Below are 20,912 nucleotides of genomic sequence, written 5' to 3' on the forward strand. Positions count from 1 at the left end.
TCTATCTATCTATCTATCTATCTATCTATCTATCTATCTATCTATCTATCTATCTAATAAAATATAGGCTCCTTGGACTGGTTCATGTCTAGGTCTTTAATAAAAGCTTGCTGAGTGATAAGTGGCATGATAATAACTATGCTTGACCCAAAGAAGAGATGAGAAAATGCACCTCCCTTCCTTCTTTGCAGAGGTGGGGGACTATGGGTGTGGAATGCTACATATACTATCAGGCTTGGTTGATGGGTAGGTTAGTTTGGTGTAATGGAAATGGAAATTTAAAGATCTTCCCTGCCCCTAGGCTAAAGTGCACCTGAAGCCTAGGGTGGGAGGCTTGTTTTTCAGTAGATACTTTTTGATTGGCCAGTGGGTCCAGAAGGTTATTACATTCTCTGAGCCAGGAGAAGGCTATATAAACCCTGATTTGAGGCTTTGTTTTGGGGCTCACTTTGAGAAGTGTTCTGTGATTTGATATGGATTCTGGGAAGCCATTGCTGAGAGCCGGCCCCCCCCCCCTTGAAAAACCCAGGTGTTGATTTGTTATGGATGTAATGGTTGGACAGTTTGGAAACCTGTCTACTTGATCTGTTTCTGTCTTGATAATTCTGTCTGTATATTCTGAAGTTCGGGGTGCTGACCTTTTCCCCCTGAACTAGGTAAACGATACATATTTGACTGATTAAAGTAAGCTTGTTAACCCATTTTGAGTTGCTTTCCTTTAACAAAGCAGATCCAAGAACCTGTGTTGGCAGCCACCCTGGGGATGCTTAGGGGGCTTGCTGCTACATTTGGTTGACCTGTTTTTTAAATTCTCTCTAAAAATTCCTTGTTCTGGTGCTGGCTCTCTGGGTATGGGGAGTGGGGAGAGCTATATTTGGAAATGAAGGTGATAGAAAAATGGAAAATGTAAATAAAAAGTTTTCTAAGTGCTGGTTGACTGATCTGTAGTTTGGGAATCTTCTGAATATAAGACACGTGGGTATGATTTCACATCTTTCCTGGAAGTCTGAGGATACAGACAAAAGATGAATACTACTGCGGGACGTGGGCATACTCTGGAGTGAACAATCACAGGGGCCTAGACTTGGGGTTGGAAGGGACCTCACCGGTTGCTAATACCAACCCCCTCCTTTTATTGATGAGGGAACTGAGGCCTGTCCAAGGTCACACAGCTGGTAAGTGTAAGAGATAGTGTTTTGAACCTGAGTTGAGTCCTCTGACCCCACACTCAGACTCTTAACTGGCTCCAAACTCTACTCTCTGATTCTGATATCATTCTGGAAAATGGGCAGGGATCAGAGCATTATAGAGCTAGAGGTAGAAGAAACCTTATAGGCTATGTATCATTTTACAAATGGGGAAACCGAGACCCAGAAAGATTAAGTGACTTGCTCAAAGTCACACAGAAGATCATTTATTTAGAGTCAGAAGTCTTTACAGGTCAGCTAGTCCAACCTGTTCATTTTACAGATGCAGAAACTGAGACCCAGAAAGGTTAAGTGACTTGCCCAAGGTCACACAAAAGATCATCTATCTAAAAGTTGGAAGGAGCCTTTATGGGTCATCTAGTCCAACCTGTTCATTTTACAGATGGGGAAAGTGAGACCCAGAGAGGTTTAATAGCTTATTCCAGGTCATGGAGTCTGTATCAATGGTGGGACTTGAACCCAGGCCATCTGATTCCAAAACCTTTCCACTGTACCATACTTCTTCTGAACTGGAAATAGGGCTAGTATGAATTTTTTTTATCATGCCTGATGGCTGGTCCCATTCATAACCAAGGCCAACAGCCTGGCAATCTCTGGAAAGCACCATCAGAGAGCGTGGTGTCCCAGAGGGGCCTGCAGCTTCTGTCTGGCGTTCAGGCAAATTCTATCAGCATGGCAATAATGGAATTAATGTGCATGGTGTTCTGGCCCCATAGGAACTCCATGGAACCAGTCCAGTGGCCCAGGGGCCACAGGGAGGGCAGGGGAGAGTGGCTTGGTGGAGGATTTGTGCTCCTGCTCCCCAGTGACTGGCCTGGTCATTCAGGCCCAGGGAGGACCCATCTACACATCCCTGCATCATCTGGAGATGTACTGGCTTCCCTCTCTTTCTCCTTCCCTCTCCTTTACCTTCCCTTCTTTTGGGGCCATTTTTGGGGTCTGAACCTGCTATGTGATTTGTGTGGGGAATCCGCATTACAGAAGGTGTGTCTCCTTGTACAGATTGATAATTCACCCATAATTTAGACTTAGGGATATGACCCATAGATTTGGTTTAAAAAATTTTTTTTGATAACTACATTTCAACATAATTGGTTTCCTTGGTAATGGTCTGTATTTTATTTTGTGCACATTCTGAGAAGGGGTTTCCCTAGACTGCCTCGAGGGTCCAGATGACAAAAAAGATGACAGACACCTTAGAGAATTGCCTCAGGGACTAAAAGGCCCATAGGTATATATTTAGAACTACAGGGATCTCAGAGACAGTTTAGGCCTAAGACCATTGGCTTAGAGCTGGGAAGAGTCCAACCCACCCCCCTCTCTTTACATATGAGGAAACTGAGGTAGACTAAGGTTAAGTGACTTGCCTAAGGTCACACAGCTAGTAATTGTTGGAGACAGGATTCAAACTCAAGCCTTCCTGACTCCAAGTCCAGCACTCTGGCCGCTATGGTTGCCCCTCATTTTATGGATGAGGACACAGAGGCCTAGAGAAGATAAGTGATGTGCCCACCGTATCTTCCTGGCTCATGCCAAGTCTAGTGATACAGGTGACAAAATGGAGGCCCAAGGAGAGTATCTGACTTGTCTAAGGGCTCATGGGTTGCCTAGCTAGAATATGTCAGAGACAGGCCTAGAACCAGGTTCTTCTAGACCCCACGGCTGGTCCTTTCCATCTCACCAGGCCGCTTAGCTCTCATTTCCCTAGAGCAGCTAAGCACTCCCTTCCCCAGTGCCAAGGCCCAGATGTTGGCCCCTTTTTGCTCCTCTCACCTGGAGGTCCTTGTCATGGCTCTGCCTCTCCAGGATTAGGACCCGGTCCTGAAGCTCTTCCACTGTCCCTTGGAGAAGGTCATTTTCCTCCATGGTGGCGCTAAGGCGATGTTCCAACTCTCGCTTTCGATCTGACAGCATCTTGATCTGAAAGGGCAGAGGAACACGTGGCGTGTATATGTGTGTGTGTGTGTGTGTGTGTGTGTGTGTGCGTTCGTGCACGTGTGGGTGGCTTGGGGTGATGCCCAGGCTGATGGGTGGGAAAGAAGAGACAGCCTCCCAAACATGAACCCAACTATTTGTGCCCGTATCCGCCTGTACCAGGTTGTGTGCGTCTGTACCTGGGAGAGAAACAACCAGGCAGCTCCAGGCTGGAAAGGAAACCCCTCCCTTGGTGAAACTTGGCGTGGAAGGTGGGAGTTGAGCTCCCAGCAAGCTGGAATGCAGGTTGCCAGGCAAAAGCAAGGCGGGGAAGGCCAGAGTGCTTGGGAATTTCTAGAGATAAGGCCAGGGCATGGCCGCATCTTTCCCTGCCTTGCAGCTCTGCCCTGGTCCCAAACTGCTCCAATAAGACCCCAAGCTGGTCTGACGGGTACTTTCTTCCTTCTCCAGGTGCCAGGTCAGAGAAACTCCCTGGCCACTCTCTAGAGATGTGACTTCCTTTCTATTGGCCAGAATCCCAAAGCCCATCCCCCTCCCTGTCTAAGCCGGTCTACATGGATTAGCCTTTGGTCCCCTTATTAGAGGGTGGTGTTAGGAGGGTGTGGAAACAGAAAGAGGGCGGCTGGACCGAGCTGCCTCAAAGTCAGGGTTGAATGTTTAAGACGGAGAGGCAGCCTGGTTTTCTTAAGGCTCTTTCCAGGGTCCCAACTGCTCTCCACTTAGGCTTCTGTCCCTCTGACTCCCCTGGGCCCATAAGCTTCCTGCTGGCCTTTCTGGGGACTGGCCTGGCCCTTTCCTCACATTTCTTCCCAGGTGTGGCGTTCTCAGCTGACCACTTTGCTGTGCCCCATAGAGATATTATTGTATCTTCCAACTTTACTGAGATGTCCTTTCTGCCAGCTCCCTGGACCCTAACCCAGGGGTGGGGAGCCTGTGCCCTTAGACAGTTTAGCACACTAATGCTTTCCTGACTCTAGGCCACATGTTCTCCAGTCTGCTTTTTTGGAAAGGGGAAGGTGGGGCAATTGGGGTCAAGTGACTTGCCTAAGGTCACACGGTTAGTAAGTGCTAAGTGTTTGAGGTCACATTTGAATTCAGGTCCTCCTGACTCCAAGACCAGTGCTCTACTCTCTGCACCACCTTGCTGCCCCATGTTCTCCAGACTTACATGCTTCTCCTAATTCCTTGGGGCTTCCAGAGCTTTCCTACCTTGGGCAACATGTAAATGTGTTATAGTTTGGTTGTGGAAATTTTCCAGGAGGAGATTTTAAACTGAATTTTTAAGGACTGGAGGTCCTCCCAGAAGCATCCTTCCCTTTACTTTGGGCTCCTTTCCTGCAGCAAAGCCTCCCTCCCCCAACTTTAGGATTATGATTCTGCTCTCTGGGTACAGATCCTCCCTGGCTGACATCCTGGGGAAGAGAAGCATGTGGCCTTGGCCCAAGAGATCAGGTGTCTGACACCCACAAAGGAATACTGTATACAAAGGGATCATGTCTCTGGAGTACATGACCAGGTTAGCGGCCCCGGCCCCTTTCATGAATGAAGCCACTATTCCACACACGGACCGAGGGCAAAAGCTGCCTGTATGAAGAACATTCTTCCTTGAGTGGGTCATCACTGAAATACTCTCCTGCCCTTTTGAAATTTTTCTCCCATGGATCATCTTGGTCTCCCATTCCTAGCCAGTGCCCCATTAGGTAAAATGATTCTGAGCTGCCCCAAGCCTCTGAAAGAGCTTAAAGAGAATCATAACTCCAAAGCCAGAAGAGACTTTATTTTGTTTGGTCATTTCAATTGTGTCTGACTCTCTGTGGCCCCATTTGGGGTTTTCTTGGCAAAGATACTGAATTGGTTGTCTATTTCCTTCTCTAGCTCCTTTTACAGGAGGTAAATGGGGTTGAGTGACTTGTCCAGGGTCACATAGCTAGGAAGTAGCTGAGGCTGGATTTGAACTCAGGTCCTCCCGATTCCAGGGCTGGCCACTCTATCCACTGTACCACTGACTGCTCTAGACTAGCTAGTCTAACATGCTTATTTTACTGATGAAGAAATTGAGGCCCAGACAAATTGGCTTGTGACTTGGTCATACAGGTAGCAAGGTGGGATTTACCCTGAGGTTAAGGAATTATAGCTCTGGGGCTAGATGAGATTTTAGGTAGCTAGGGGGCACCATAGTGCACAGAGCTCCAGGCCTGGAGTCAGGAAGACTCATCTTCCTGAGTTCAAATATGACCTTACACACTAGCTGTGTGACCTTGGGCAAGTCATTTTGCCTTGTTCGCCTCAGTTTCCTCATGTGTAAAATGGGCTGGAGAAGAAAGTCAAACTCCAAAAGGAGTCACAAAGAGTTGGACATGACTGAACAACAAGAAGAAAGCTTAAAGGCCACTGAGTTGAATCCCTTCATTTTACAGGTGAGAAAACTTTGAATTAGATTAGGGGAAGTGACTTGTCCAGGGTCACTCAGCCAGTAAGCATCTGGGACAGGCTTTGAACTTGGGTCTTCCTGACTCCAAGTCTAGCACATGGTATGATCCTAGGTTCCTATGTTTAGAGCCAGAAGGTACCTGCCCCAACCGCTCAGTTTACAGATGAAGAAACTCCTGGAGAGGTAGAATAACTTACCCGAGGTCACAATGGTAGTACGAAGAAATTTGGCTTTACATAGACAAAATAATTAGCCCAGCACCATGGCCTAGAGAGCTGAATGTGATGGAAATGAAGGGAAGAGCACACAGGAAGCATTGGAGTCCCTCACCTTGAACCCTAGCAACGGGATCAAACCCAGTCATGAGGCTCGCTGAGAATGACTTTGCCCAATGAGAGGCCTGATGGAAGCAGGGGAGGAAGGAAGAGGGAGGGGGAGCAGGAGGACCCAGAAGCAGCTTCAGCACCAGGCATGCACACAGATGATCACAGATGGGCGCGTGGAATCCCGCAAGAACAAACTCTACTTACTTCAAGTACCTGCTGCTTGGGACCAGTGGGAAGGGGGGAAAGGAGGAAGGAAGAGGATGAGAGGAGAAAGAAGAAAAGAGACGAGTTTGACAGACTTTAGGGGAGGGAAAAACCCACCTTCAAGCTATCCTCAGAAGGGCAGGAGCACCCTGGATCATACCTCTGAAGCTCATTTGACAGAGAAGGAAACGGAGGCCTAGGGAGGTGATGTGATTTGCCCAAGGCTGTAAGTGGCAGAGTTGGGATTTGAACCCAGAAATCCACTGTTCATTCCACTGTATATCAAGGGGTCAGCTCCAGTGATCTTTCCCCCAGCAACCCTCAACCACACTGTCAGAGCTGAGGGAAAGCAGGTCACATCAATCTTCTCCATCTCCCCCTTGCCTCCAATAATGCAAAGTTATCACCCCGATTTTGAGTTAGAATAGCAGAGGCCATCTAATCCAACCCCTTCATTTTATAGGCCCAGAGAGATGAACTAACTTATTTAAGGTTACAAAAGTAGCAAGTGGCTGACCCAGGATTTGAACCCAGCTCCTTGGGTTCCAAATCTGGCACTCTTTTCCTGGTACCACATTTAGCCCTTTTTTTTGGGGTCCCCATTTAGTAAAAGGATTGCTGATCAGATACCTGCCTACTTGAGCTGAAGATAGAGGGGAAAATCTTCAATGGAGAATCTTTTATTGACTCAGGATCCATGCAAGATCTCATAATTTCATTGTTCTATAATTATCCATCAATCATGCAAAAAACATTTATTAAGTGCCTACTATGTGCTGGGTATTGTGCTAGGAATTCAAAGACAATTTTTGCCCTCAAGGAGTTTACCTTCTTTTTTTTTTCATTTTCTTTTTGGAGGGGGGAAAGTAGGGCAATTGTGGTTAAGTGACTTGCCCAAGGTCACACGGGAGGAGCTTACCTTCTAATGGGAGAGAGAATACGTGCCAATTAGAGTTTATATGACACATACAAAGCAGATATAGTATTTGTCTGATGTCTTTCCCTGTTACAATCTATCCTCTGCTCTGCTGCCCAAGTTAGGTTTTCCAAAATGGAGGTCTCATCATGTCACTCCTACTCTATGAACTACAGTGGCTCCCTATTACCTCCAGGTTAGAAGAGAAACGTTTCTGTTTGGGAATTAAAGCTCTCCTAACCTGGACCTTTCAAAGCTTCTAGGTTTATTTGTTTTAACAATTCTCTCTTCTCTGCATACTCTATGTACCAGCATCACTGGCCTCTTTGCAGTTCCTTGAACATGCCTTCTCATTTTCTATCTCCATGCCTTTGCATTGGCTGTACCCTTTGTCTGGCATGCTGGGTCTCTTCATTTTTCTGACTTCCTTCAAGGCTCAGTTTCAATCCCACCTGTACTAAGAGGTCTTTTCTTTTCTACTCCCCCCCCCAGCTGTTGATTCTTTGCATCCACAAATTGCTTTCCTTCCATTCCACATGTATCTGACATCTGCCTTATTTTTTACAGCTTGCCCCTCCCCCTCCTTTAGAATGTAAGCTTCTTGAGGGCAGAGGCTGTTTTTGCCTCTCTTTGTAGCCCTAGCCCTTAGCACAATGCTTGGCACATAATAAGCATTTACTAAACACTTGCTTATTAACTTGGAGGGACTTAGTATATTGTGGCCTTTCCTGTACACTTAATGTGAACAGATCTGAGTAGACAAGGGACAGAGAAAATAATTATTGCCTAGGTCTCATGAGAGCTTTCTGATAGGCAGAGCCAGAACTAGGTATGGGCAAATTAAGCTGCTGCCTAGGGCATGTGCAACATACAGGGGCACACAAGAGTCATTTCAGAATATTGCTTTTTTTTTCAATAAATAGTTTTGATGCCCCAAAATTCCTTTTCGTGGCCTGTAGATATTTATGGGTACATGGAAAGCCTACACGTAAAACTTTCCTGATCCTTCCAGATTACTAGTGTTTTTCCCTTCCCCTGATTCCCTTGCTTTTATTTTGACTATACTTATATGCACATATATTCTTTCCCCTCATAGAAGGTAAGTTCCTTGAGGGTAGGATAGTTTCATTTTTAATCTATATGCCCAGAACATAGCACATTATCTGGCACATAGTAAGTAAATTAATAAATGCTTTTTCATTGAAGGGAGGAAAAGAAAGGGAAAAGGAAGGGAATAAGCATTTATATAGTGCTTACTATATATCAGACAATGTGCTAAGCACTCTTACAAATATCATCTTATTGATTGATTATCTTGATTATTGATTAGGGGCTCAATTCCTCAATTCAGGCCAGGGAGGGGAATGCAATATTCAAATCTTGCCTAGGATACAAAAATACTGTGTCCTGGTTCTGCAGGCAGAATTTTAGGAGCAGAATCTAATTATTTTTTTGATGGGAGGAAGGTGAGGCAATCAGGGTTAAGTGACTTGCCCAAGGTCACACAGTGTGTCAAATGTCTGAGGTCAAATTTGAACTCAGGTCCTCCTGACTCCAGGGCCGGTGCTCTATTCACTGTACCACCTAGCCGCCCCTGGAGAAGAATAGTACTAAAGGAGGAAGACCATAGGCTACATTCCTGATTATGAGACACAAATGGTAGCCTGAGCCATCTCTCTGGGAATAGCCTGGTCTCCAGATAACTGGCTAGCTAGAAGAATGAAATCCAAGTGTTTTCTTCCCACTCATTCCCCATTAATTGGGTACCTTTGGAGGATGAGTTCAGTCATTCTCATAAAACTGCCTTTGCTTCCTTAGTTCAGAAGGATCCCTACCCAACGACCTGCTATTTAGCCTGAGACTGGAGAAACATGTTTAACTGGCAAGAAGTCCTCCCTTTGGGAGACTCACTTCAGCCTGGAGACTCTCCAGCCTGATGATGTGTTGATTGGATGAGGAATTTTTCTCCCGGAAGTCTTCTCGGAGGGCATGCACTTGCATGGAGAGCTGGCGCTCCACTTCTGATGCCTGGGAATAGAAGAGAAAACAAGAGGCTTACTGGAGAAACAGTAGGGTGGGGCCTTGATTCTCCCTCCCCAGACCAGTTTGTACCTCCCATAATTCTTTTGCCAAGCTTAATCAGACGTTGATGTGACGGAAGACTGTCAGGTCCTAAAACCGTGCCATACAAGGTTAGTTTGAAGGATTTATAGCAGGAGTTCTTAGACATTTGTGTGTGTGTGTGTGTGTGTGTGTGTGTGTGTGTGTGTCATGGGCCCCTTTGTCCTAAGGATCTTTCCTCAGAATAAATTTTTTAAATGTATAAAATAAAACAAAGAGGATTGCCAAGGAAGTCAATTATATTGAAATTTAATTAACATATTAAATATTCTTATATTTATTAATAATATGAAAAGCATTAAATAGCCACATATAAAATATTAAAATTTCGTATTTATTAATATTGTATAAAAGCATTAAATAGCAATATATCAAGATATTAAATAGAATTAAATTATTAAATAAATTAAATAATATTAAAATAATTAAAAATTAAATATGCAGGCATCAGGTTAAATAAATTAATTAAATAATATTAAAATCAAAGTTAAATACACAGATATCAGGTTAAATAAATTAATTAAATAACACTAAAATAATAAAAAATTGAACACACAGATATCAGGCTAAGACTTGCAGTTCGCAAGCTGAAAGGGCCCTCAGAGGTCATCTGGTCCAATCTCTTCACTTTACAGACAAGGAGATGGAGGCCCTGGGGAGATGAAGGGGCTTGTCTATTAGTTTCCTGGCAGCCACATCACACTGTTGAATCATATTGAGCTCACAGATTCCTCTGTGATTTAGAAGACGATTGTAGCTCTCCTGGGCCTCCCTCAGTTAGAAGTGGGTCCCCTGCTGGAATAAATGCCCTGCAGCTAAGTAGGTCAGGGCCACAGAGGAAAGTTGTAAGGCAAATTAGCTTCTGAAGGATGAGTTCTGTGGCCCAAAACTGGGCCTCATCATCAGCCGATGTCCAACGCCTGTTTCTCTGAAGGCTGCTCTCCCGACTCTCCAGTTTCTCTATTAGGTACCTGAAGCCTTTTCTCTTTTCCCCCTGGAATGGACCTCTCTCTCACTAGAATCACCTGCTCCTACAGCTGCCTCTCCCTCTGATTGGCGAGCTCCTTCCAGAATCTCTACTTGTAGGAGTATGCCTAGGCAAGTTGGGTTTTCATCCTTCCCAAGTCTGCATTCCAGATTCCCCCAATTGTCTTCACCAACTCCCTCACCTTGGGCACTTCCTAACTCCCCTTTTCGGCTTCCTTTTATGGGTAGTCTTCCCCCATTAGATTGTAAGCTCTCTGGGGGTAGGGACTGTCTATTTTCAGTTTGTGTTTATATTAGCCAGGTAGATCAAAGTGCCTGGCACACAGTAAGCACCTAATAAATGCTCGTTGCCTTGCCTTGCCTTGAATGAGAACTGAAGGCGTTATTTATAACCCTGCAGGTGGAAGGGTAATCTAAGACCTGATACTTACCCTAAGGATATTGGTCAACTGGAAAAATGAATTCTAGAGCCAGAGTGAATCTCAGAGGCCACCTAATCTCACCTCTTCAATATACGAGGAAATTGAGGCAGAGAGGTTAAATACCTCCCAAGGGCACACAGGTAGAAAGCAGCAGAGGTAGAAGGGATCATCTAGCCCAACTCCCTTATCTCACCAATGAGAAAAATTCGGCCCAAAGTGACTTGCTCAAATCTCAAGGCCTGGAGGAGTTAATACCCCTTTTCAAAGTAGGTCATTTGCTTCCTTCTCACAGAAAGATTCTGGTTCAGACCTTTGAATTGAGGAAACTACTGTTAGCTGGTGTGGAAGCATACTAAGCTTGCCTCCTTTCCTCTTGAGGTTATGTATGAGAGAAGGGAAGAGAACAGGCATTTATATAGTACCTACTATGGGCCAGGCACTATGCTAATGTCTTGCAAATATTATCTCATTTTATATCTCAGTAATCTCAATATTATCTTGAAAAAATCTTTGGAGGTAGGTGCTACGATCACTCCCATTTTACAGATGAGGAAACTGAGGCAGGCAGAAGATAAATGACTTGTCCAGGGTCACACAGCTAGGATGTGCTTGATGCTGGATTTGAATTCAGGTCCTTCTGACTCCCAGGCTGGTGCTCTTTACTCTGTCGCCTAGCTGTCCCTGTTATTACTTTTTAGATGCTACTGCTTTCAGAGGCTGGGAGTCACCTATGATCACGGGGCTGGTGAATATCTGAGGCAGGATTTGAACCCTGATCTGACCATCAGATCCAACATTCTCACTATGTCACACTGCTTACTCTCTGTTGTGCCCACCTCCATAACTTTGCCTCTGCTGTTATCTGTGCCAACAATGCTTTGCCCCTTGATCTTTGCCTCTTAGAATACCTTTCTTCCCTCAGGACTTAGCTCAAATCTCACCCTCCATGGGATGGATGCCTTTCTCCCCAAATCCTGGTGCTTTACCTTCCATCTCTGTGTCTTATGTACACACACACAGAGTTATGTATCTGTCATCTCCTCTAGTAAGCTCCTTGAGGGCAGGGACTATTTTTGCTTTATTTGTATCTCCTGTCTAGTAAAATGACTAGCATCCAGTAAATCCTTAATAAATGCTTACTGACTGATTTTGTCTTTGCATCCTTCATGCTTAGCATAGTGCCTGACACACAGGAAGTACAAATAACTATTTGATGAATTTGGGATTCAATTGTACGGCATTTATAGTTTTTTTTTTTAATGCTTTCTTCCTCACTTTGCTTAGAAATCAGGACTTGTGGTCTCTTAATGGTATTTTAGATAGCTAGGTGGCACCAGGCACCTAGGCAGACAGAGCACCAGGCTTGAAGACTTGAGTTTAAATCCAGCCCCAGACACTTCCTAGGTGTGTGGCCCTGGGCAAGCACTTAACTCTGTCTGCCTTGGTTTCCTCATCTGTATAATGGGTGTAATAATAGCTCTTACCTTCAAGGATTGTTGTGAGGATCAAATGATATAATATTTGCATAGTGCTTAGCACAGTATCTAGAGTAAACTTAATAAATGATTGTTTCCTTCCTTTTTATGGCTATGGCATCTTCTGAAGGAAATAGGGCTAAATTATCCTCATCATAAGGGAGCCTGAAGCAGTTGTTTCTCTGTAGCAAGGCTGCCAGCTGCTTAAATGACTAACAGGACTAGAGAGTGATGGGAGAAGAAAGTAGCAATGTTTTTTTGTTTTTTGGAGGGGAGAGAGCTTGCCCAAGGTCACACAACTATTAAGTGTCAAGTGTCTGAGGCTGGATTTGAACTCAGGTCCTCCTGACTCCAGTGCTCTATTCACTGCGCTACCAGATGCCCCTAGCAATGTCTTTTGAGTCACCTGGTTGTTGTTGGACAGGGTGAAGGGTCAAAGACAAGGCTGAAACTGTGAGGAGACACCCTGGGGCTCAAGGTTAAAACTAGCAAGTTGGTGCCAACAGTGGGATTCTGTTCCCAACCCACCTCTAGCTTCTGCAGAAAATGTGGCTTGTCAAACATCCTGACTCCTCTCGTAGAAATGGGAGATAGAATTGGTCAAATAAAAAAAAAAACAGAACCCTTGTCAATTAAGTGATGTCAAATTAACAAGCATTTATTAAACTTATACTGTGTGCAAGGGTGTCAACTAATTTTTTTCTGAGATAAAGCAGAAAGTCTTTTTCAAATTATAAAGTATTATGAACATGTGAGTTATGATTACTTTTTCTCTCCCTGACTCTGTCTTATTCTTTCATAGGATCAAACATTCAATCCTCCAATGGGCGAAACAAACTGCCAAGTGTTTCTCCATCCCTGATGTGTTCCATGCTCGATTTGGCCCAACTGCCAGCACTGGCCAGCTTCCTTCCTCTTCCTTGGATAGAGCTTGAGTCATTAACACCATTAGTAACACGGGATCATTTCTCCAGCCTGGGAGATTTAAATTGAAGTACTTTCAAATGTCCTCTTCGGTAGCACTGGTCACTCAGATACTTGCAGGACCGTCTTTTGTCTTTTTTTTTTTTTTAATATTTCTAGCCCTTAGCACAGTGTCTGGCATACAGTAGGCACATAATAAATGTTTATTGATTGATTGCTAGTCTCATAGAAGACATAAAAAGGCAACCATTAGGCCTGAAAATAAATTCAATGCACCTGATCCCCAAGTTAACAAACATTCCTAGGACAGAAGGGGAGGTCTGTCCTCTTAAGCCCCTTCCTGGTTTATTGCTGGCTCCTGTAAAGGGGACATGGAGGGCATCTAGTGAATAGAGTGAAATAGAGCACCAGCCCTGGAGTCAAGAGGACCTGAGTTCAAATATGACTTCAGACACTTAACACTTACTAACTCTGTGACCTTGGGCAAGTCACTTAATCCCAATTGCCCTGCCTTCCCCCCTCCAAAAAGGCAAGAAAAGGTGACACGGGGCCAGAAGAGATTAATAAAGGGCTTGAACATCTCCCCCACTCCCACCCCAATCCACATGTCTACACTTATTACCGTGGTGGACATTCTTCTATTCCTATAAGGCCCAAGCCAGGTCTTACATGAAGCCCCTCTCTGATAATTACTCCAACTGAAAATGATTTCTCTCTCCTCAGATACACCCAGAGTCCCTTGACTCCTCCTTTATCCCTTCCACATTCTACCTGGCTTATTGATGCTGTCAACAACAATAGTTAGCACTTCTACAGCATTTTAAGGTTGCAAAATATTACTTAACAAAAGTTATGTTGGATCCTACAAATAGCCCTGGGAGATATGGGCTATTATTAGTCCCATTTTATAGATGAAGAGATTGAGGCAGACAGCAGTTAAGTAACTTGCCAATGATCATTGCACAGCTAATGAAGATGATAAGCATTTATATAGCAAATTAAGGTTTGTAAAGCACTTTATAAATACTATCTCATGGGACCTTCATAACAGCCCTGGAAGGTAGGGGCTATTCTTCTTCCCATTTTCTAGAAAGAGAGGTAAAATGACTTACCTAGGGTTACACAGCTGGTAAGAATCTGAGGCAGGATTTGAACTCTGGTCTATCCTTATGGAAAAGTTTAGCACTCTATTTACCACCCTACCTAGTTACCCCTATAATATTCCTTTAATAGATTGCAAGACTCTTGAGGATAGGCTCAGTGTCTTTGTTAGCTTTCTGTCCCTGGTGGGTGGCTAGAAGTGAAATGTAAAACATCAGAGTTGGAAGGGACCTCAATGTAGACCATTAAGTGCATCCCTCTCATTTTACAAATTCAGAAACTGAGTCTTGGAAGGTTAAGTGACTTGGGAAAAGTCACACAGACAAAAGACTGGAGAGCTAAGATCTATTCTGATTGTAGATACATCTCCCTCTGTTTTAGCTAGGATGTTTCTATCAGTGAAAAGCTCACATTCTTCAAAAAATGCCTAAAATGCTTAAGGTTAGCAGAAGGGCCTTATTTTAGCAAATTTCCTGTGAATAAAAAGGCTCTTTTCTCTCCGCTAGATAGAGAAAATTGATTAGAGTTGATGGGAGCTCCAAAGGCAAAGAAAGGCCTGAGGAATATGAAGTGGGATGCCAGCAGCAAGTATATTAGTGTAATAGACACAGAGCATGCTCTGATTTGCCCTTCCTGATGGGTTCTACAAAGCATGCATGGATAGTCCCTGCCTGGCTCCATGTCCACTTCAAACTTGGGCAGGCTGCTTATAGCCAGGCCTGATATGGGCTTGTAATGGCTGATGAAGATTCCTCTGATCGGCTGCTGAGTCCAAAGATATGATGACTTAGGGGCTTGAAGAGTTTTCTAACAGATGTCGAGCTGGTACTTAGTGGACTTTCAAAAAGAGCGATGGGCCCCCTCCCCCCCATACCCTCTTCCTCTTTTTTTTTTTTTTTTAAAGTAATCGGGGTTAAGTAACTTGCTCAAGGTTACACGGCCAGGTGTTTCTGGGTGGGTGCTAAGTGTCTGAGCCCGGGATTCGATCTCCAGGTCTTCTCAACACTGGAGCCGGTGCTCTTACACGCTGTGGTAACTGGCCGCCCCCACCCTCTCCCTCTTTCTTCTTTTGGCTTGAAAGCATGAGGACTGCTTTGAGATGCATCCAGAGAGCTGGGTGGAAGAATGGGGGGCTGCCATATTTCTCCCCTAGCTCCTGTGGGTCTATGAATATATGGTTGTCTCTGTCTTTTTTGTGTTTTTGCTTTCCTGAGTGAGACAGCATTGTCTGGGTAAAAACTAAGATTTTTAAGAGTATGGTGGTTGTAGCAATATCTACTGGAGTCTCAGTATCTGATGGCAGAGGAATTCCCTGTTTCAGGAACAGAGACACACTTTAAGGACATGTGATTGTGGAAAGGCAGCCATTGAAGGATGGTAACAGCTTTAGGGGGCATGATCCTTCAAGCAATGGCTACTGACTCTAGAGAGTCACAATCTTTTAGAACCTAATAGAGAGCTATGCCTAAGGGAAGCTATGGAAGGAGTATACAAAGAGAGAAAATTATGCCAAGGGCCAGGAATTAGAAGGTTCTCCTTTGCCACATGTGATCTCTATACCCATACCTCACTATCAGTGTACTCTGTTTGTGACCACTTCTCTTCCCCCACTATGGACTTTGTGCATGTATTTAGAAGAGTGTATCCCAGGCTTTTGGGGACAATGTTTGGTATCAACTGTTCTTATACTGCCTTTTCTAAAACCTAGTTGAGTCAACTAGCTGATTGTTGATGAGAAACACACCAGTAGGGGCTCAAGAATTTCCGTGCTAGCAGCACAGCTCCTTAGGATTACCACTAGAATCCTGTGAGGGAGCAGCAGTCAGCAGCCACTTGGGAACTCAACCTGTGAGCATGACTGCAAGCTGGGAAGTGACCCAGAGGGGGTGCTAGATTAGTTTCATAGATTCAGAGCTGAAAGGGATCTTAGAGGGAATTTGGGGGAAAATGTTCACACATATTATATGTTTGAATTTTTACAATTTTATAATATGAAATATACAATTCTGTAAGAAAGCAGTGTCTGGCATGTTTTACATATGTATATATACACGAATATATACATATGTGTCTACACACATATATGCATATGTATATATGCACACTGTGTATATATAACCTGTTTATATAAAATGAGCAGATTGAAGTTTAGAAAAGGACACTAGTCTTTCTCTTATGTCCTCACTGATACTCTGCACCTCTCATAGCATTTATTAGGTACATAGGAACATAGCCTTAAAGCTGGAAAAGACTTTAGAGGCCATCAAGCCCTGCCCCCATTTATTTTGCAGTTGAGGAAATTGAGGCAGTGAGAGAGTGATTGAGCCGGAATAATACAACTAGTAAGTGTAGGAGGTGAGATTTCATCTCTTCCAAGATCCTATTCATTCAATCATCCCTTCCTCTCCCCAGTTTTTTTTTTTTTGCTTTTTTGGAGGGGGGAAGGCAGGGCAATTGGGGTTAAGTGACTTGCCCAAGGTCACATGGCCAGTTTTGTGTTAAGTGTCTGAGGCCCGATTTGAACTCAGATCCTCCTGACTCCAGGGCTGGTGCTCTATTCACTGCACCACCTAGCTGCCCCCCCACAATTTTTTTTTACATCTCCTTATCCTCTGGTTCCTTCCCTGCTGACTACAAACATGCCCAAATCTCTCCCTATCCCTTCCCCCCCCAAACACCTTCATTCCCCCTGTAGCTACCACTCTATTACCCTTTCACAGTCATACTTCTAGAAAAAGAGATCTGTATCTTTTTCTCCCCACTCCCCATCCTTTTGAAATCTGGTTTTGGTCCCCACCACTCAACAGAAAGTGCTCTCCCCAAGGTCACAAATGATCGTTTTGATAGCTTCTAACTAGGTCTCTCAATATCATCATCATCATTATTAATATGGAGGTGCAAACAGAAAGTTTCCCCAAATTGAGATCTTGCTGGGAAGTCAGTTCATTTCATGCTCTGGAAGGTGCTGTTGTGTCTGCTGGAGGTCTTTTGTTCCTGGCTGAACAAGTCAGCTCCCCCTTAGGGTCCTATGACAAGAGATGGGGTCGATTTTTCACCCACCACAACTGAGCTCACTGAAGTCAGAGAACATCTTGTACTAACAGCTGAAAAATACCTCTTGGCCAAATCACCCGTGGAGCTCACATCGAACAAGTGATTTAAGTGAGAATTCCGAGAATTTCTGCAGATGAAGCAGATACATTTCATCCTGTTCCCAGGCTTTTCATTTTGGACCAGCGCTTAATGAGATGCTGCTGCCTTGGGAACAGCCCAAAGTACATGGTCTGGGAAGGCCCACGTCTGCCAGACAACATGGGATTAGTGAGTGAGCTCTCTGGCAAGTTTGTCCAAGCTGCTTAAAATAAGGAAACCAGATTAGATGCTCTGCCTCAAGGTTCCTTCCGACTCTGACATTCTAGATTTGACATTTCCTTCTAGAGCTGGCATTCTAGTTTCTGAGGGTCCCCCCCAGCCCTGACATTCTCTCTCCTGAGACTTGTCCCAGCTCTGACATCTCCTCTTCTGAGGGCCCTCCCAGCTCTGACATTCCCTGCTCTGAGGCCCCTCCCAGCTCTGACATCCCCTGCTCTGAGGCCCCTCCCAGCTCTGACATCCCCAGTTCTGAGGCCCCTCCCAGCTCTGACATCCCCTGTTCTGAGGCCCCTCCCAGCTCTGACATCTCCTGTTCTGAGGCCCCTCCCAGCTCTGACATCCCTTTCTCCCAGTTCTGATTTTGTGTCCTTCTAAGACTCTGGCAGCACTTACTGTTAGCTACATTTATACAGATCTCACTGTGTGCCAGGCACTGTGCTAAGCTCTTTACAATTATTCTCCTTTGTTCCTCACAACAATCCTGGGAAGTAGGTGCTATTATTATCCCCATTTTACAGATGAGGAAACTGAGGCAAACAGCGGTTCAGTGGTTTCTCCAGGGCCACGCAGCTGTAAGTGCCTAAGTTTAGGTTTGAACTCAGGCCTTCTTGACTGCAAGCCTGGAGCTCTATCCATTTCACCACCCAGTTCTGTGTTAGCTCTCCTGTCCCAATAAATTAAAAGGGAAAATGTGGAGTCAATTGAATTTCTGGGAAAGACAAACTTTTGAATGATGGAGCAGACCCCAAGTATCAGACAGACACAGACAGGTGAAATTCACTCTCCTGACTGAATATTTCATTTTATTTTTAGTACTTTTTCAGTTGTGTCTGATTCTCTGTGACCCCATTTGGGATTTTCTTGGCAAAGATCCTGGAGTGGTTTGCCATTTCCTTTTCTAGCTCATTTTACATATGAATAAATTGAGGTAAACAGGGTTAAGTGACTTGCCCAGGGTCACACACCAGATCTGGACTCAAGAAGATAAGTCTTCCTGATTCCAGGCCCTGTACCCTATCCACAGACACACCTATCTGGCTGAGTATTGGAGTCAGTGAATGCACTTTTCATGGAGAACAGTTCAATCATGGTGCTAAAAAGGAGATTAGGAACAAAAGGTTCCCCCTTTTCCTATTTTTACCTCAGGTTCTTCTGAAATTACCACATACACACACACACACACTCACTCACACACACTCACTCACACACACACACACACACACACACACACACACACACACACAGAGCAATGACCAAGACTCTTTCCCCTCCATTTTGTCCCAGTTCAAATTCATTGGCAAACTGAAGAAGAGAAGAGCTTGGGAATTTCTAACTCCAAGTTAGAGAGTTTCCTGGAATAGAGGACTATGATTGCCAAACATCAGTATGGGGAACAATTTGGTATGGAAACTTTTTCTAACTGCAAGTTCTCTACAACAAAAAGTCATAGAGAGCTAACTCAGGGCACTGAAAGATTAAGTGAATTATTGATGGTCACACATTTGATGGGTCTACCAAGAAGCAGGACTTGTACCCAGGTCTCACAGACTCTAAGGCTGGCCCTGTGGCCCTCACACCACAATGTATCACCACCATCATCTTCATCATCATTATGGAGTACTGCACATGGCAGGAACTTACGAAATGTTTGCTGCAAGAATAAATGAATGAGAACTTGCTAAACTTTTAAAAGTGTTTGTTATTCTAGATACTGATGCAAATACAGACATCAAAGACTGACCTCCCCAGAATCACTGATTTTAATTGAAAAGGGGAAAAGAAGGGACCAATGTTAATTAACTACTCTCATTTCTGAGAGACAAGGTTACATTGGAATGCCAGATGCCAATGCCAGTCTAATAAAAAACTCTTAGAAAAGGTCCAGGGGGAATAGAAGCTTTCAGTGTTCTCAAGGACTAACACAAGAGAATTGGCTCAGTGTCTTCCCAGGCCTTGGCACATAATTCTACTAAAAAAGTAATGAGATCTGCACCTTGGCAATTTGTGGCTTAATGGAATGGTCGATAAGTTTTCAAAGAAATGTTTATTGAATGAATGGCGGAATGAATGAGATCATTAATCTGTCACTTCAAATGGATTTCACTGGTATGTAGAGCAAGGTTATTGAGACATGTGACTACACCAAGTGTGGGTTATAGTTCACAGACCCACTCAAGTTTAAGGTAACCAGGATCTACCTTTCGCTTTGAGAATTCAAAACAAGAAAAAAAAAAAGCTTTTGAGGAAAGGAGGTTGGGTCAGCACTAATACATCATTCAACTAATTGAAACACTGTTAAAGTCTTCTCAGGGTTTAAACAAGGTAAATCATAAGATCACAGATTTAGAGCTAAAAGGAACCTTGGAGATTATCTAGTCTAATCCTCTCATTGTATGGATGAAGAAATTGAGGTATGTAATGAGTATCCAGAGAAGAGCAACCAGGATGGATGAAGGTCAATCAGTCAACTAGTATTTATTGAACACCTACTATGTGCTGAATGCTAAGCACCTAACTATGTGCTGAATGCTAATGTACTATGCTAAGCATGTACTATGCTAAGCGTGGGATGATGAAGGTCCTTAGGCACATATGAATAACACTTGAAGAAACTAGGTCTGCTTAGTCTGGAGAAGAGAAGACTCAAGAGGACTTTTCAGATGCCTTCAAGTGGTTTAAGAGCTGTTGGGGAGAGAAGGAATTAGCTTGTTCTGTGTACCACTGCCCCCTTCTCCCTCTTTCCCAGAGCAAAATAAGGAGAGGAATTTGTGGAAGGATGAACATTGTAAAGAGTTCCATTTAGGTTTGAAAAAAGGAAAAACTTCGTAGATTATAGCCGTCCCCCCAAGTAGAATGGATTTGCCTTTGCTGGGTCTGGAGTTAGAAAAACCCTAGTTCAAATCTAGACTCAGATACTTATTGGCCGTGTGACAGGTCACTTAATCGCCATCTGCCTCAGTTTCCTCATCTGGAAAATGAAGCTAATAATAGTACCTACCTCCTGAGACTATTGTGAGGATCAAATGAGGTACCTGCAAAGCACTTTGTAAGCCTTAAAGAGCTATATAAATGCTTGCTATTATTTTTGTTGTTGATCAATTGTTTCAGTTGTGTCTGACTCTTTGTGGCCCCATTTGGAGTTTTCTTGGCAAAGATACTCTCTTTGCCATTTCCTTTTCCAACTCATTTTTACAGATGAGGAAACTGAGGCAAACAGACTTAAGTGACTTGCCCAGGGTCACACAACTAGTAAGTGTCAGAGGCTGGATCTGAACTCAGGAAGATGAACCTTCCTGATTCCAAAGCCCAGCTCTCTATCTACTGTACCAGACCTTGCTATTAGGAAAGTCTTTAACAAATTGGACAGGATTCAGGGGATGATGGGAGGATGGTGAAGGGCCTCAACCATACCATGTGGGAATCTGCTAAAGGAGCTAGTGATAATCAGCTTGGCTTAGGGAGGACATGAGAATGATCTTCAAGTATCTGA

The 20,912-nt window shown here is 44.1% G+C and overlaps 1 protein-coding gene across 2 annotated transcripts in view; it reads right to left on the bottom strand.

The window, feature by feature from the left end:
- The window catches only part of BICDL1 (BICD family like cargo adaptor 1), a 134,505-nt gene that overhangs the window by 47,529 nt on the left and 66,064 nt on the right, over positions 1-20,912 (bottom strand). For both annotated transcript variants that reach the window (XR_011167172.1, XM_069081880.1), the window contains exons 3-4: positions 8,932-9,048; positions 2,982-3,128 (exon numbers count right to left, since the gene is read on the bottom strand). Coding sequence is in view for 1 of the 2 variants with exons in the window: in XM_069081880.1 (XP_068937981.1) it covers positions 2,982-3,128; positions 8,932-9,048 (264 nt within the window). In the remaining variant the exon portion in view is untranslated. The remainder of the gene's footprint in view (positions 1-2,981; positions 3,129-8,931; positions 9,049-20,912) is intronic.

The sequence above is a fragment of the Petaurus breviceps genome, unplaced genomic scaffold (genome assembly GCF_028583685.1).
Source record: "Petaurus breviceps papuanus isolate PSGF00001 unplaced genomic scaffold, PetGlider_PUasm1.0 99, whole genome shotgun sequence".
NCBI lineage: Eukaryota > Metazoa > Chordata > Mammalia > Diprotodontia > Petauridae > Petaurus > Petaurus breviceps.